Source organism: Lontra canadensis, unplaced genomic scaffold (genome assembly GCF_010015895.1).
Source record: "Lontra canadensis isolate GAN:19392208 unplaced genomic scaffold, GSC_riverotter_1.0 scaffold8, whole genome shotgun sequence".
NCBI lineage: Eukaryota > Metazoa > Chordata > Mammalia > Carnivora > Mustelidae > Lontra > Lontra canadensis.
Window position 1 is genome coordinate 29,686,839 of NW_022631002.1, and position 16,406 is coordinate 29,703,244.

Consider the following 16,406-nt stretch of genomic DNA (forward strand, 5'->3'; position numbering starts at 1 on the left):
ATGTCACATAAGCTACCAAAATTGATAAGAAAATAAGTAGAAAATAATTAGACCTAAAACAAGTAAGATTGAATCTGTCTTAAAAAACCACCCAACAAAGAAAAGCCCAGGACCAGATAGTTTTCATGGTGAAGTCTACCAAATATTTAAAGAATTGACACCAATTACTCTCAAATTCTTCCACAAAAGTGAAAAATCAGAAGTACTCTATAACTCATTTTGTGAAGCTAACATTACCCTGATAATGAAGCCAAAGATATTACAAGGGAAAAAACCCCAAACCAAAAAACACAACAAGACACTAAAGACTAATATCTCTTATGAACACAGATGCAGAAATTGTCAACAAAATACTAGCAGACCAAATCCAGCAGCATATTATACATATACATATATGTACACATAGAGTATATTATATGAACAAGCGGGAATTATCCTAGGCATGTAAAGGTAATTAACATACAAAAGCCAATCAATGTAATATACTGTATTAATAAAGGTAAAAACACATATCAGTTGATGCAAAAAAAGCATTTGACAAAATCTAATGCCCTTCCAAACCCTTTTATGATTAGAATACTGACTAAAATAGGAAAAGAAAGGCCATGTATGAATAACTTAGAGCTAACATCAAACTCAATGGTAAGAGAATGAAAGCTTTTGTCCCAAGATCAGGGACAAGCCAAGGATTCCCACCTTCACTGCTTCTATCCAATATAGTACTGAAAAATCCAGCCAGAGAAAATAGGCAAGAAAGGAAAAATAAAGGGCATCTAAATTAGAAAGGAAGAAGTATAATTATCTTGTTCACAGATAACATGATTTTATATGCAGAAAACTGTAAATAACACACGCATGCATGCATGTAAACTGCTAAAGCTAATAAACAAATTCAACAAAATTCTAGGATACAAATCCATGCAGAAAAATCAGTTGCATTTCTTTAAGACAGCAAATCAACATTCCGGAAAGGAAATTAAAAAAACAATTCCATTTACAATAGCATTAAAAAAAATAAAAATTGGGCACCTGGGTGGCTCTGTTGGTTAAGCGACTGTCTTTGGCTCAGGTCATGATCCTGGAATCCCAGGATCAAGTCCTGCATCCGGCTCCCAGCTCCATGGGGAGTCTGCTTCTCCCCTCTCCTGCTCTCTCTCACTCACTCTCTCTCAAATAAATAAAATCTCAAAAATAAATAAACAAATAAATAAATAGGAATAAATTTAATGAAGCACATGTAAGATGTATACACTGAAAACTAGATCATTTTGAAGACAAAACAGTGCTGAGGGGCGCCTGGGTAGCTCAGTGGGTTAAGCCTCTGTCTTCGGCTAGGTCATGATCTCAGGGTCCTGGGATGGAGCCCTGTATCCAGCTCTCTGCTCAGCAGGGAGCCTGCTTCCCCTCCCCCCCCTACTTGGGATCTCTCTCTGTCAAATAAATAAATAAAATCTATAAAAAAAAAAACAGTACTGAAAGGAACTAAAGTAGATCTAAATCAGTGGAAAGACATCCTGTGTACATGCATCGGAAGACTTAATATTGTTAAGACAATACTGCTCGAAGCATTCTACACGTTCAATGCAATTCCTATAAAAATCCCAAAGATTTTTTGCATATATAGAAAAACTCATCTTTAAATTCATATGGAATTCCAAGGGATCATGAATAGCCAAAACAATCTTGAAAAAGAACAAAGTTGGAAGACCCACACTTCCCACTTTCAAAACTTACTACAAAACTACAGTAATCAAAGTGTTATTGGCCTAAGGAGACCAACGGAACAGAAAGCCCAGAGATAAACCCTCACGTAGTCAGTTAATTTTTGACAAGGGCGTCAAGAACATTCAGTGGGGAAAAAAACAGTCTGTTCTACAGCTGATGTTGGGAAAACTAGATAGCCACCTGCAAAAGAATAAAGCTGAGCTCTTACCTTATACCATAAAACAAAACAAAACAATAGAAATATATCAAAGATCTAAATTTAAGAGCTAAAACTGTAATACTATTAGAAGAAAACATATGGGCAAATCTTCATGATTTTGGATTGGCAATGGTTTCTTAAATACAATATCAAAAACACAGGTAACAAAAGAAAAAAAAAACAGATAAATTGGGCTTCAAAAAAATTAAAAACTTGTCCACCAAAGAATACTATCAAGAGAGTAAAAAGATAACCCACAGAATGGGACAAAATATATGCAAATAATGTATCTGATAAAAGTTTAATATCTAGAATTAATAAAAAACTCCTATAAACTCACTACTATAAACAAACTATCTTCCAAAGAAGATACAGGAATGGCCAATAAACAGAGATACTCAATGTCAGTCATTAGGACAATGCAAATCAAAATCACAATGAGATATCACTTCACAACTACTAAGAATATTATTTTTAAAATGAAAAATTACAAGTGCTTGAAAGGATGTGGAAAGATTGGCAATCTCATACATTGCTATTAGTAGTGTAAAATGGCACAGCCTCTACTCGAGGGATCCCTGGGTGGTTTGTTAAGCGTCTGCCTTTGGCTCAGGTCATGATCCCAGTGTCCTGGGATCACACCCTACATTGGGCTCCCTGCTCAGCGGGAAGCCTGCTTCTCCCTCTCTTGCTGTGTCTCTGTCAAATAAATAAGTCTTTAAAAAAAGGAGAGAGAGAGAGAGAAAATCCTACTCGAAATCTCAATCTGTAAGATCTATAAAAGCTGAATATTCAGGGAGAAATCTTTTATTGGTGAGGAAATGGGTGAAGGTGAGGCCTAAAGCCCTCTCTTCCTTCCCAGTGGCTAAAGATTACCCAGTGCTCCAAAGAGCGCAGATTGAAAACCATTTACACAGTGCTTTATGTGGATTATTTCACAGTAGGATTTTCAAAAAACAAGGATTCAGGGGTGCCTGGCTGACTCAGTTGGTAGAGCACTCAAGTCTTGATCCAGGGTTGTAAGTATGATTCCCACATTGGGTGTAGAGATTACTTAAAATAAAATCTTAAAAAACAAACAAACAAACAAACAAACAAACTCCTTGCTTTAAAAGACCTGAAAACCAAATAGCACTCATTTAATGTTTATATCAACATCTCCCTTTGCATATAGTGATTTCCTAAATTCATTTACTTACTTTGTTGGCATTCACACTTAATTTAGTCTTGCTTTGCATCTCACAGAAAGGGAAATCTTTAAAACATAATCTCATGTCTACTCTTGGTAAAAGACGACTGAGGGTAACTAATTTTGGGCTGATGCTGAAAACAGATTTTAAGTTTCCCAGTTGCGAATGAGTCAGGTCAAGTTGTTTATCTGAAGCAGTCCTGAACATCAATCATACCCCTAACCAAATTAAGTATAAATATATATCATATAACCAAATAAATTTCAATTAATGTTAAAAACAGGAAATTGATTTAAATGCACAATTTTCCAAAGTTTGAAATACACTAAAAATTGAAACCCAGGCGGATTACCACCACCTAACTTACAGGGTTTTTGAATGGTTTAGAAATATATACAGTTTAGAAATACATTCAAAGTTCCTAAAACATAGAAAGCACTTAATAAATGCAGCTTTTCCTCTCACACCTGTCATCTCATTTCTGATTTCCCAAGAGTCATTCAAACTCTCCCATGACTAGTAAGCTTCTCCAGACCTCCTCCATTTCTTTTGCTAATAATCTCTATTGCTTCAATATCCTTGTGACCATTTTCAATTCACTCAACCCACCATATTCTATTAACAATACCAATGTAATGTGACCTCCAGACCTCAGCCCAATTCAATTAACATTTCTGCATATTTACTATATTTGTTATATGGCTGGCACAGTATTAAAACAAGAATGGTATTAAAACAAGGTGGTCCTTGTTTTTGCTTAGAAAGTGTTTAAATTCATTTCCCTATGCTTTTAGGCTATCTCCTCAAGCCTTCAATCCTAACTTCCCCCATCTTACCCCAGGAAAATTCTGCCTCTTACTTACTCTTCCGAGGTTTTCCAGTTGAAACTCACCAGTCACCTTTTCAGAAGCATGTTTCTCTCTTTGCTTCTATCCTTTTTCTTCTAGCTGTTCTCAGAAGAGGAAGCATGACTTTTTTTTCCAAAGATAAACCTTTCGCCTCTTAATACCATTCCATCTAGCTTTTAAGCAACTTACACCCACATACATTCCAACTCTGTCTAGGATCTTTAATCATCCCCTTGCAATTACCTGCTTCCCTTCTAACTTTAGGCAGTAGGTCTCTCCTACCTTAACAAAAATGCACACACAAAATCACCTTATGTCTATCATTCCCATACAGTGACAAATATTGAGAATAAGTGATCTACTGTCTTCATTTTCCAAATACTCACTTGCTTGTTAACCTCTTGCACTTCACTTTCTGCTCCCATAAAATTACTGAAACTATACTTCCAAAGGTGACTAAAGCTCCTAGGCAAATCCAAATGTTCTCTCAACCTGCATCTGACCACTAAGAAACACTTGCCATCACTAACAAAAGTGACAGAAGCTGAACTCAAAAATGCCATCTTCTATATGGAGCCTCCAATCATCCATGCATCTCCCATCTATCATACATACACCATTTAGGCACTGAATGCTTAAAGAACAAGGCCCATGACTTATTCATCTGCAGTACCAGTTACCAGTCTGCTTGGCCTATCACAAAAGCTGTATAAATGTTTCCTGAATTCAGTTCAAGTAACCCTCTGCCTTCTAGAAATTCTCTCAGTTTCTATGATACTACACTATCTTGGGATTTTCTTTCTTATAGCTTTCCTTGCCTTTCTGATTCATTTAAAGTAGTTTAATAGACATAAGGTTTTATGCAGTGACTTCATTTCTATCAAATCCATTTACTTAGCATTTCGAATTCAGTCAAATGTTGACACATCTTCCTCAATACATCTTCTAAGATGCGATTTCACATTCAAATCCTTGAGAAACTCAATCCCATTTTTTCTGGAATATTATAAATTATTAAAAACATTTTTTCTTTCTACTAGAATAAAATAAAGATATAAAACTCAATTTCTCACTACCTTAATGAGACCGTATAGCATTTCATTGCCTTCCTTGAGGTCTCTGATCAAAAACATACCAGGAAAGCAATTTGTTGGGTCCCTATATACATAATGATGTATAACCCTGTTAGTAGCCCTGCGAGCTTTGGCCATTTCTGATATAACACTATCCATCTCAGGAATGATAGACATCTTTATAATACTTTTCCTCCTCCTTCCCCAGGGCCTTATTTCTAAGTACCATGTATATGTCACCTAATAGTTACCATATTCATTTTGCTGAAATTTTTTTCCTATCTCCTTTAAGATTTCTGAAGTTATAGATATGTTATTTTTTTCATTCTTTCCAAACCATATCCCCTAAAATGCTGTACTAGTCACTGTGTTGCAAAACCAAACATTTTTAAGGAGAGAGAAAAGATCTCTTATTTGAAAACTTTGAAAACAAAAAACTATGTTTTGTTTGAATGTGCCATAATCCAAAAGGCACAACAGATGTACTCATTTATGTTTTACTAGGTAGAAATACTTACCCATCAATTCATCTTTGGAGGTTTTTAAAAAAGAACACAAGATTTTTCAAATACTATAGAGTGGTATTTTAATCAAACCACATAACTGAATATAAAGCAACTGGCATTCTCATACACTGCTAAAACAAGTATAAACTGGAAAAACAAATCTGGAAAATGAAATAGCATTATTGGTAAAATTGAATATATGCATATCCATGACCAATTTTTCTACTTCTAGACATATATATGCCACAGAAATGTGTGCACACCAAAAGTCATGTACAGAAATGTTAGAAATGTTCTTATCAGTATTACTCGCAACAGTTCCAAACTGAAAATGTGTTCATCCTACATTAGAATCAACAGCAATGAGAATGAACGATTTCTGCATGGAAAAACACAGATTGGGCACCTGGGTGACTCAGTGGGTTAAGTATCTACCTTCGGCTCAGGTCATGATAGCAGGGTCCTGGGATCGAGTCCTATATCGGGCTCCCTGCTCCATGGGGAGTTTGGTTCTCCCTCTGACCCTTCTCCCATCTCCCACTTGTTCCCTCAATCTCTCTCTCTCAAATAAATAAATAAAATCTTTAAAAATTAAAAGAAAAAGATTAGTCTCATAATATTATTAATATTATTATTATTATTAATATTATTAATATTCAGGGCACCTGGGTTAAGCCTCTGCCTTCGGCTGAGGTCATGAATTCAGGGTCCTGGGATCAAGCCCCGCATCAGGCTCTCTGCTCAGTGGGGAGCCTGCTTACCCCTCTCTCTCTCTCTCTCTGCCTACTTGTGATCTCTGTCAAATAAATAAATAAAATCTTTTAAAAATATTACTAATATTACAAAATATAATATTAAGCAAAAGAACACATACTATATAATTTCACTTATATAAAGTTCAAAAACAGCCAAAACTACTCTATGATTTTAGAAGTCAGCATGGTGGTCATCTCTGGGAGGGTGAAAGGAAGTGATGATTGGAAAGGAGTATGAGAGAAGCTTGGGGGTTGCCGATAACATTCTATTCCTTGACCTAGGTTGTGGTTACAGAGATGTTTACTTTATAATAAATCATAGAGCTATAAACTTATGACATATACTTTTCTGAAACTTATCAAAAAATTAAAAAATTAAAATTAAATTAAAATTAAATTAAAACTAAAAACCTAATTGAAACAAGATGAATCAGGGGCACCTGGGTGGCTCAGTGGGTTAAGCCTCTGCCTTCGGCTCAGGTCATGATCTCGGGGTCCTGGGATCAAGCCCCGCATCGGGCTCTCTGCTCAGTGGGGAGCCTGCTTCCCCCTCTCTCTGCCTGCCTCTCTGCCTACTTGTGATCTCTGTCTGTCAAATAAATAAATAAAATCTTTTTAAAAATAAAAATAAAAATAATTTAAAAAAAAGAAGGTGAATCATAAGTAAATATTTTTAAGTCACCATTTAGAGTACATGTCATTCAAAATAATATTGGTAAGTAAATATAGGATGGTTTCTGAAATGATTTATGTAAACTTTACTACTGATCTGAACACATGTTCACCAAATCAGAACTAAGTGTATTCTTGTGTTTCAATATGTAGTGAATTCACTAATTTATGCAACCTGATATAAAATATTCCCTAATACTAGAAAGCTGAGGCAACTCAGTTTCTCTGTAGCTCAGTTTCTTCATCTATAAAATGGACTAAATAAGTGCACTAAATGTAGAATCTTGAATCCCTAGATTTATTTTAGGGAAAGCTTTCCAGTTCCTTGATTGACAAAAAATTTTAATGAATAAATATTTAATTGCCATTTTAAAGATAAACACTGTAAAAGATAACATAACTGGAAAAAAATATACTGAATTCCAGCTAATTCCATGAAAAAAAGAGTAACTTTGAATTTACTTAGTAATGTGTAATAAAGCACAAAATTTTAAGATGAAACAAACTTTATGTAAAATACATGAAACCTAACCATTATCCTAGCCATTTTTTTTTTTAAGATTTTATTTATTTGACACACAGAGATCCCAAGTAGGCAGAGAGGCAGGCAGAGAGAGAGGGGCGAAGCAGGCTCCCTGCTGAGCAGAGGGCCCCATACAGGGCTCAATCCCAGGGTCCTGGGATCATGACCTGAGCTGAAGGCAAAGGATTAACCCACTGAGCCACCCGGCGACCCTTTTTTCCTCTTTCTTATAAAAGAATAAGATACATTAGCAGTTATCATTCAGAAGCACAGCCATTGATTTCCAACAGAATAAAATTTAAACTACTTTATACTGTAGCTGCTTAAGTCAGGTAAACCAAACTGAAATGACCACTGAATAAGAAAAATAATCTTTCTTTTTTTTCTCTTCAGATTTCAACTGTGTCCCTTTGTGGCAATAACAATATTTAAAATTACTGGTTAAAAAAAGTTTTCAAAGTACAGTAAAAAAAAAGATATTATTTGCTAAGTTAATGACAAATTATAACAGAAACATTGGTATCTATAATTATTTGATAAATAATAGCTCCTAATGGCCTGCACTTATAATTTTGTTTTCAAAGATTTTATTTATTTATTTGAGAGAGAGACAGTGAGAGAGAGCATGAGCGAGGAGAAGGTCAGAGAGAGAAGCAGACTCCCCGTGGAGCTGGGAGTCCCATGCGGGACTCGATCCCGGGGCTCCGGGATCATGACCTGAGCCGAAGGCAGTCGTCCAACCAACTGAGCCACCCAGGCCTCCCCTGCACTTATAATTTTTACCCATAAACACCAGAAGCCTCATTAAAAATGATAAATATACTATCAGGCTGCCTACAAGCTAATAACTTTAAAGAGTGCCAGTTTCTTGAGAACATCAATATTGTAAGACTTCTGAATTCTGCACCATCACCCAAATAATATCAAAACCCATCTAATACTACGGATTTTTTTCTCAAAACTTATCTAATAAAAGCTGTATTAAGAAAATTTTCACAAATAAACTTTCAAAAACTGTATTGTTAAAAAGATCATTTCAGTTACCAATTTTTCTAACACAAATATGAAGCTTGCTCGTCTCAAAACACACCTTATAAGTACGTTGAAATATGGTGCCATATACATAATTTAAACCTATTCCAACGGAGACCACTATCATTCAGATAAAGGTAGCCCACCACCCCCAGCCTTCTACCTTCCAAAGGTCTTGCCTGGGAATGGTGTTCAAAACTTAATTTCTTGCCAAACCTTTTCTTCTCCCCATGTTCATCTCAGTAAATCTCACCATCATCTTTCTAGGCCCTCAAGCCGGGAACCTGGAGGTCACTTTGACATCTTCCCTTTAATATCTAATCCATCATGAAGTTGTCAATGCCCCTGCCATTCCCATTTCCTCTGTCTCTCTTTATCAAATCAGATGATATTGCTACCCGAGTGCCAGCCATCATCATCTTACCTCAACAAGTGTAGTAGTAGTCTTTGCTTTCATCCTTGCCTTTCTCTAATCCACTCTTAACCAAAGTGTCATTCTTGAAATCTGAAGCACAGTACTCCCCTACTTCAAAATCTTCATTGATTGCAACATCCTTAGTAAAATCCAGGTCTTCAAAATGCCCTGTAAGGTCCTGTATGATCTGCTCTCTGCCTATCTCTCACCTTGCATGGTTTTCCTCTATTATACTCCTGCCACCCTGAACTTCCTTCATTTCTTCCAACATATTTTTTTTTAAAGATTTTATTTATTTATTTGACAGACAGAGATCACAGGTAGGCAGAGAGGCAGGCAGAGAGAGGAAGGGAAGCAGGCTCCCTGCTGAGCAGAGAGCCCAACGCGGGGCTCGATTCCAGGACCCTGGGATCATGACCTGAGCTGAAGGCAGAGGCTTTAACCCACTGAGCCACCCAGGTGCCCCATTTCTTCCAACATATTAAGCTTTCTTGCCTTCATACATATTTTCTTTTCCAAGAAAGTCTTTCCCTATCTAGCTTATTTTTTGTCTCAACTTAAATACCACCACCTGAGAGAGACGTTTCTGACCACACAATCTACAATCTTCCTGTGAAAAAAAATTTTTTTCACAGCAGTCTAGTCTCTTCCTTTATTGAATTCTCTACAAGTTGTAATTTTACATTTGTTATTTACTTGCCCTGTTTCCCTGCTATTTACTTTCCCTGTTATTTACTTATCTGTTTCCACTATTAGACTATAAATTCTACACGGTAGGAATCACTTAATAGTTATATAATAAATTGATTAATAAAGGAATCAATAAATTAATCTGTTTAATGAACGAATGGATGTGAGTGACCTGGAGTTCAGAGAATGAATTACAGCTCAAAGTGGCTTTCCCTTCTCTGAGTTTTTCCTTATCACTTAATAGCTTTCCAACTGTTTCTAAAAGAGAGGAGCAAAAGGTGTTCCCACAAAATTAAAAGAAATACAGTGGAGATAAGGTCAGGAAGTTTTACGTGATGTCAAATAAGTGAGACAAATAGTAATGCTATGGTCTCATGGGAAGGAGAAATCCCTAAGGGCTACAATGACAAGAAATGATCTTATTTGCAAGGTGGAATTTGACCCAAGTATTCAGACTGGTAAAACTGGGGTTTCAAATCCAGGGGTAGAATGGATGGGAGGGAAGCCCAAACAAGTAAAAGGAAACACAGTGTCAGAAGGCAGTAATAAAACTGGAATGTGGCAACTTATATTCACAAAGTAAGTAAGTGTAAAAAAGCTAAATCTTCTATCATGTAAGGAATCTGAATGGTTAAGACTGGTTAATCACCCTAAGACCACAATAGCTACAAGACATTTAAAAGGTTACGACAAAATCATTCTGTCTCCTCAGTGTCCATAAATCTCTTCTGATTCCAATTTTTTGGTTTTCAAAGTTTTTCAAATGTTATGACAATATTAGTTTCATGATTAATTTTCACTCTAACCAAATGCCTTAAATTTCCATATTCTTACCAATGTTCTGTATTCACTATCCTGATATATAATGGAATTTTCCCAGTAGATCTATTACTTCAGTTTCCTTTATACTTTAACCTCTCTAAGATTTCATTTTTGTCTTCTTCAACTATTTCACTGACTTTTTCTTCCACTACATTTATATGAGCAATTAACACATATAACCCTTCAGGGTATCCAAAATGTTCACATGTACCAAAATTTTTATTTTACTACTGAAACTACAATAAATTTTACCTCTAAGTCTGTAATGCTTCCCCAGTTCCTACCTCCTAAATTTATACAGTAAGCCCTTCCTTTAGTTCTACCTGGTTTCCACAGGTAAACTGCCAATCTAGTTTAATGTCTTATAGAAGGTATTCAGTTACATTAGAAAAGGGATTTGGAGTTAAAGGTCTCTAAAGATACTTCCAAGTTCAAAATTTTAGGATTTTATTAATCCAATCTTGTCATGAGTTTTTTTTTTTTTTTCTTTCTTTAACAATACTGCTTTCTTTATTCATACCTGCCCACTTGAGCTTATTCTTTTAAAAATGTTCTTTTAGGGTAAGGCCAGCTTACCACTGTTTGTTTCAAAACCTCTGCCTTTTCTTATACCTAAAACCAGATATAACTTTTATATTTCAAAGGACAGATCTAATGGGATATTCAGATTTGGAGAACTGTAAAATTCAAAAAAACTTGGGTTCACAGAGGTTAAGAAATCTGACTACAGCTATACACCTAGTAAAGTGACAAAGTTCTGATTCTCTCCAATCAGAACTTCTTCCAAGAAGGTTTTACCAGTTACACCAGCATATTTTCCCTAATGCTATTTCTTATGTTCTTAGGACATCATCTTCTCCTAGTTCGTCAACCACAAGGTTTTTGTTTTTTAACTTTACAACACCCACTCTCCTGAAACTGTCCAGAATGACAAAGATATATCAATCAAATCTGGGAGGCAACTACTTTTCCCCCCAGAGCATATCATGTCTGTATTACGTGACCTGTAGTTTACAGGAAACTCACCAAGCTGCTAAAGGTTGTAGAACACTATAGCTACTTAATGTGAAGTGTCTAAGCAGTAAAGCAGACACAGTCTTGGAAGATACAGAATTCATGTTTAACTTGCTTAGAGCAAATATTTATCCAGTATCTATCGTATGGAAGGCTCCCTGCTAATAGCACAAAGTCCCACTTAATTTCAAGTTCTGTAAATCTAACAGAAATGAAGAAACACTATGTTCATCCTTTTGCACTGAAACCCCCTCCCCCCAAAACTAAAACACGCACTCGTGCACACACACACACACGCGCACACACACACAGACACCCTCCCTCCCTCTGCAGTGTGGAATCCCCACCCCCACGGGGTAAGTACCTTCTGTACAGTTAAGTGTTTGCAGACCTAGCCCTTCTTTTAAAAAAGTACCTGTACAATTATGCACAGTTTAGGTAGAGTAACATTACACAAGGTAAGCCCTTTTTTAAAAGATCCTAGTTGGTTAAGTAGAACTGGAGTTTGAAATCAGAGAAAAGGAAAAGGTGAAAAGTAGCATGCAAAACTGAGAAACTAAATTGTGATAGTGATTTTATTAATGAAAATAAACTTTATTTAATACGGGGCAATCCTTAGGTAGTTATGAGTATTTCACATAATGGAGAAAAGTCACAGTAGTGTCAAATCCCAGACTCCCAGGAAAGTAACTATGTAACATTGTTAATATCACAATTTAAGAAATTTTTTTGTCTACTTTGTTCCGAAAAGTTTTATTTTTCTTAAAAAAAAAAAGAAAGAAAAAAAGGCAAAACAGAACCAAAAAAGGAACAAACAGAAAGCACTCTGAGCTGGCGACTGCGACGACAGGCCAGTAAGACACCCAGGCTTTCCGGGTCGTGCTTGGCTTGGGGATGGATGTCCGCGAAGACAGCCTTGGAACCACCCATCACGTCCCACACCCAGAGCCCAAGAAATCGGCAGCAGCCGCGGGGTCCGGGCCCCGCTGCAGACGTGGAGAGACCCTCGGGGCTGCCCCTCCGGGGCGAAGGATCACAGGGAAGGCAGTGCGGTCGTAACCCGGCAGGCAAGGCCCGGGAAAGCGCCGGGGGCGTCCCGGGCTCGGGGACACCCAGTGCTCGCGCGGGACGCCCTGTCATGAGTCACGGAGGCGAGAAAGCAGGCGGGCGGGGGAAGAGGCTGCAGGATGGAGGGAAGCCCGACCCTCGGGAGGGAAGCGGGCGGACCGGGAGGCCCCGACCTCGCGCGGGGCGGGGAAGCGGGGCCCTGCCCACCCTGCCCTCACCTCCGCCCGACGCAACAGGCGCGGCGGCCAGGTCCCGACCCCAGGGTCTGCGGGCCGGGGGGGGCGGGGGCAGCAGCCCGCAGCCATGACAGGCGCGGGGCGGGCCGCAGGCGGGCTGGGCCGCACGTGCGGGCAGCGCCCCCTCCCCAGCCTCCCCGTGGTCCCCGGGCGCGGGCCCCTCACCTCCGGCGGCGGCGCGGCCCGGCCTGCCCCGACCCCCCCGGCGGAGCGGCGGCGGCGGCGGCACGTACTCACCGCCGCTCGCTGGCTCTCCGGCTTCGCCATGACTGAGGCGCCCCCGCCGCCCCCCGCCTCGACCGAGACTGACACGCGCGGCTGGCCGGGCGGGGGCGGCCTCAGGCGACCACCCGGCTGACAGAACCCGCCCCCGCCTCTCCCCACCAGTTGAGCAGCAGCCGCTGCCCCGCGGTGCCCCGGGGCTTCCTCCCAACGCCTGGGGCGGCGGGTGGCAACGGCGGGCGGCGGCGGCACTTACCGGCGGCGCGGCCAGGCCCCCCTGTCAGCGCGGGGCCGGGAGGGAGAGGAGGGAGGAGTGAAGGGGCACCGCCTCCCCCGCGCCGCCACGCACCCGCCTGATTGGCCCAGTTCACTCCCCCAGCGCGACCCCACCAGCCCCTGCGAGCGGCACTCCGGCAGCACCGGCGCGTCATTTGCATATTTGTGCCCGCGCCGCTGATTGGCCGGGGCTCAGAGGGGCGGCTGTGACTGCGGCCGCTCCCGCCGCCGCTCCTGCAGCGTCGGGCGACCTGGGAGGGAGGGTCCCTCTCCCCGCTCCGCTTGCCTCGCGGCCCGGCCCGACCCGGGACGGAGGGCGGCGGGAGGCGGGGTCGTCGCCCCGCTCCAACATGGCCCCGCCGCGCCGCCGACCCAATCGCCGGTGCGGTTACTGCTGGAGCCCCGGGCGGCCTCGGGGCGGGGAAGTGTTGGGGCCGGGCGCCCTCTGGCCGGAGCGCGGGGCAGTGCAGTGGCCCGGGCTCCCCTCGCCGCCCAGCCGCCCTGCCGCGGCCGCCACGTCAGGCCGCGCCCTCGCGACGGCCTCTCCCCTCCCCGCGGCCCAGCCGCCACGTCAGGCCCGGCAGGCACGCCCCGGCCGCGAGCTGACCAGTGGCGGGGTCGGCGCCGAGGTCACTCACGCGCTGGGCATCTCTCCGCCAGCCCGGGGCCAACCGGGAACCGAGACGGTGTCCTGAGCCTCCCTTTTCAAAGGCGTGGATTCGGACCCGCGTCCTCCTTACGCTCTGACACCGCCCTGACACACGCCCGTGCTGTAAAATCCGGAGCAAGGAGAGTGGCGCCGCGATGATGCAGCGATTCAGCCCAGGTGCTAAGCACCTGCCAAGGAGAAGGCGCCAGGCTTAGGAGAGACCCAGCCCCAAGTCCTGATGCAGAGAGAGAGCGAGCGCGCACCTCAAGTGGTGGAGAGCTGGGGCTGACACCTAGTCTTCCCGATGTTCAGGCCCACGTTCTGATTCGCACAGCTATGAAGGGAAAGAAAGAACAAACGGGGGGGAGGGAGGAAAGGAGGGAGGGATACTGGTCTAGGAGTAGGTGGCCTACTAGAAAACCACTGTCCAACGAAGGTGTGGGGACACCTGGGTTCCCTCTCGCTCTGTCTCTAACTGTGTGACCTACATTAAATCATAACATGTCCCAGGGCCTCGGTTTTCCCTTCAGTAAAACGAAGAGGCTGGACAAATTTCCTAAAAGCCTTCCAGCTCTAAAATTCTACGGATGCCTTTCAGACTCTGGTCTGGCTTTAATACCTGATTAAAGCGAGAATGAGAGATAGACAAAATAATGGGATGCTAGGACTTCAGTCTGTCTACCTTATGTTTGTTGGAAACTGTTTACCGTTTCAAATCCATTGTGGGTGACATTTAGCATTCATCTTACAGTGGACAGAAAACTCTTGAATTTCAGACTCCACTAAGAAGCATAGAGCAATGTCACTGTGCTTGTTTATGCCTGACCAGAGGGTAATAGCTACGGTATACAGAGTGCTAGTTTACCAGGTAATTTCATTCTTTATATGCCCCGGCGCAGGCCCTCCAGGGTGGATCAACACAAGTCTATTTAGCTCAGATATGGGAAGGGCTGGGAGGGAACCCTGCTGAGAAAGAAGTTACAATTACAGCTTTGATTCCTCTCAAGGATACTTAATAACAACCACATACTAGCATAAGAATGCACAGAAACGGTTCACCCCCGGAGCTCCCTACACTACTTCTTATTTGAATACTGCTTCTGTTTGCAAATTCAACCTGTTCAATCAAATTTAAGGCCAGTAACAGCTCATTTAGAGATGTTAGAGAATAAGACATTCTGTATTTTGTTTAAAACTTCAGCTACTTTTTACAGAACTTTTCTCCCCAAGAAAATTTACGTTTTCTTGAATCTTTGAACATTACTTATACTTGGTGCGTAAAGAGCATCATTATGGGCATTACTGTATTCTATTATGATCAAGAATGCCCTCAGAAGTATGTAGACCTGTTTGCCCTAATGAAAAATGCCCTAATGAAAAATTCTCTAGAAAGCTGTTATTATTTTAAACTTACATCCATCTTTTGCTATGTCTTGTTCCTCACTACTGGACTGACATTTCTCTATTTTTCCACCTAATAGTCTCCTTCCTTCCTTCCTTTTTCTTTTCTTTCTTTCTTTCTTTCTTTCTGCTTCTATTCTACTATGAATACACACTGATAAATTTTTATTAGTTTAGACTCGGGGTTGTCTTTTTTTTTAAATATTTTATTTATTTATTTGACAGAGAGATCACAAGTAGGCAGAGAAGCAAGCAGAGAGAGAGGGGGAAGCAGGCTCCCCACCGAGCAGAGAGCCTGATGTGGGGCTCGATCCCAGGACCCTGAGATCATGACCTGAGCCGAAGGCAGAGGCTTAACCCACTGAGCCACCCAGGTCCCCGAGACTCTTGGGTTTTGAGTAAAAATTTTCTGTAGGATTCTCTTATGGCTGAAGTGCATGACTTTTTGTGATATCTATTTTGACTGTTCCAACTTATTTGTTAAATCTCAATGGTATTCTCAGTAACTGAGGTTTCTGCATATATGGACTCTGAAGAAGTTATTGCAAAGGATGGCTCTAAATCCCAGAATTAAGAGGCTGGATCAGCAAATACTACCCTCTGCAATTTATTTTAATTATTTTTTAAAAGTTTTATTTATTTAAGTAATCCCTACACCCCATGTGGGGCTTGAACTGATGACCCTGATATTAAGACCTGCATGCTCTTCTGACTGAGCCAGCCAGGTGGCCCCTACCCTCTGCAATTTAAATGAACAAAAGTCAATTATCATCAATAACAACAAAATCTAGCAACACTGGCCTACCATTTCCTTCAGGCAATGGAATATCCAGAGGCAAGTGGTGTTAATGCTCTCCAGGTCCCTCTATCCCACTCTAGAGTAAAACTGGCTCCAGTTCTATTCATTGCCTTTCAAACCAAAAAGGTCCTCTATTTGCAGACACAATGATTCAAGGCACCAGAAAGCCTGTGCTATGACAAAGAGGGGTTCTCCACACTCTGAAGGAAACATTCCACAAGCCCAACAGGTACCATTAGTCCTTGGTGGTATGTTAAGGGTTTACATTTATTATTTCACTTTACTTCACAA

The 16,406-nt window shown here is 41.1% G+C and overlaps 2 protein-coding genes across 7 annotated transcripts in view; one reads left to right on the forward strand and one right to left on the reverse strand.

Moving 5' to 3' along the window:
- Positions 1-16,406, reverse strand: part of CHD9 (chromodomain helicase DNA binding protein 9) — a 212,261-nt gene that overhangs the window by 147,348 nt on the left and 48,507 nt on the right. For 4 of the 6 annotated variants that reach the window (XM_032854473.1, XM_032854471.1, XM_032854472.1 and 1 more), the window contains exon 1: positions 13,247-13,344. The exons of 1 other annotated variant lie outside the window; for it this stretch is intronic. The gene's annotated coding sequence lies outside the window, so the exon portion shown is untranslated. Of the gene's footprint in view, positions 1-13,246; positions 13,345-13,904; positions 13,928-16,406 lie in introns of those variants that run through there. One more of the 6 variants, XM_032854470.1, reaches the window with a different exon arrangement.
- Positions 12,836-14,961, forward strand: LOC116865505 (translation initiation factor IF-2-like). Its single transcript, XM_032853716.1, has 3 exons — positions 12,836-13,110; positions 13,370-14,092; positions 14,667-14,961. Exons 1-2 carry the CDS (start codon positions 12,836-12,838, stop codon positions 13,959-13,961), a joined length of 867 nt encoding a protein of 288 aa, XP_032709607.1. The 3' UTR covers positions 13,962-14,092; positions 14,667-14,961.

Bases quoted from the DNA above. Each gene is read 5' to 3' on its own strand.
- LOC116865505 (XM_032853716.1), top strand. From the start codon at position 12,836: ATGACAGGCGCGGGGCGGGCCGCAGGCGGGCTGGGCCGCACGTGCGGG. The intron at 13,111-13,369 runs GCGACCACCCGG...TCACTCCCCCAG, and splicing joins CCGGGCGGGGGCGGCCTCAG to CGCGACCCCACCAGCCCCTG.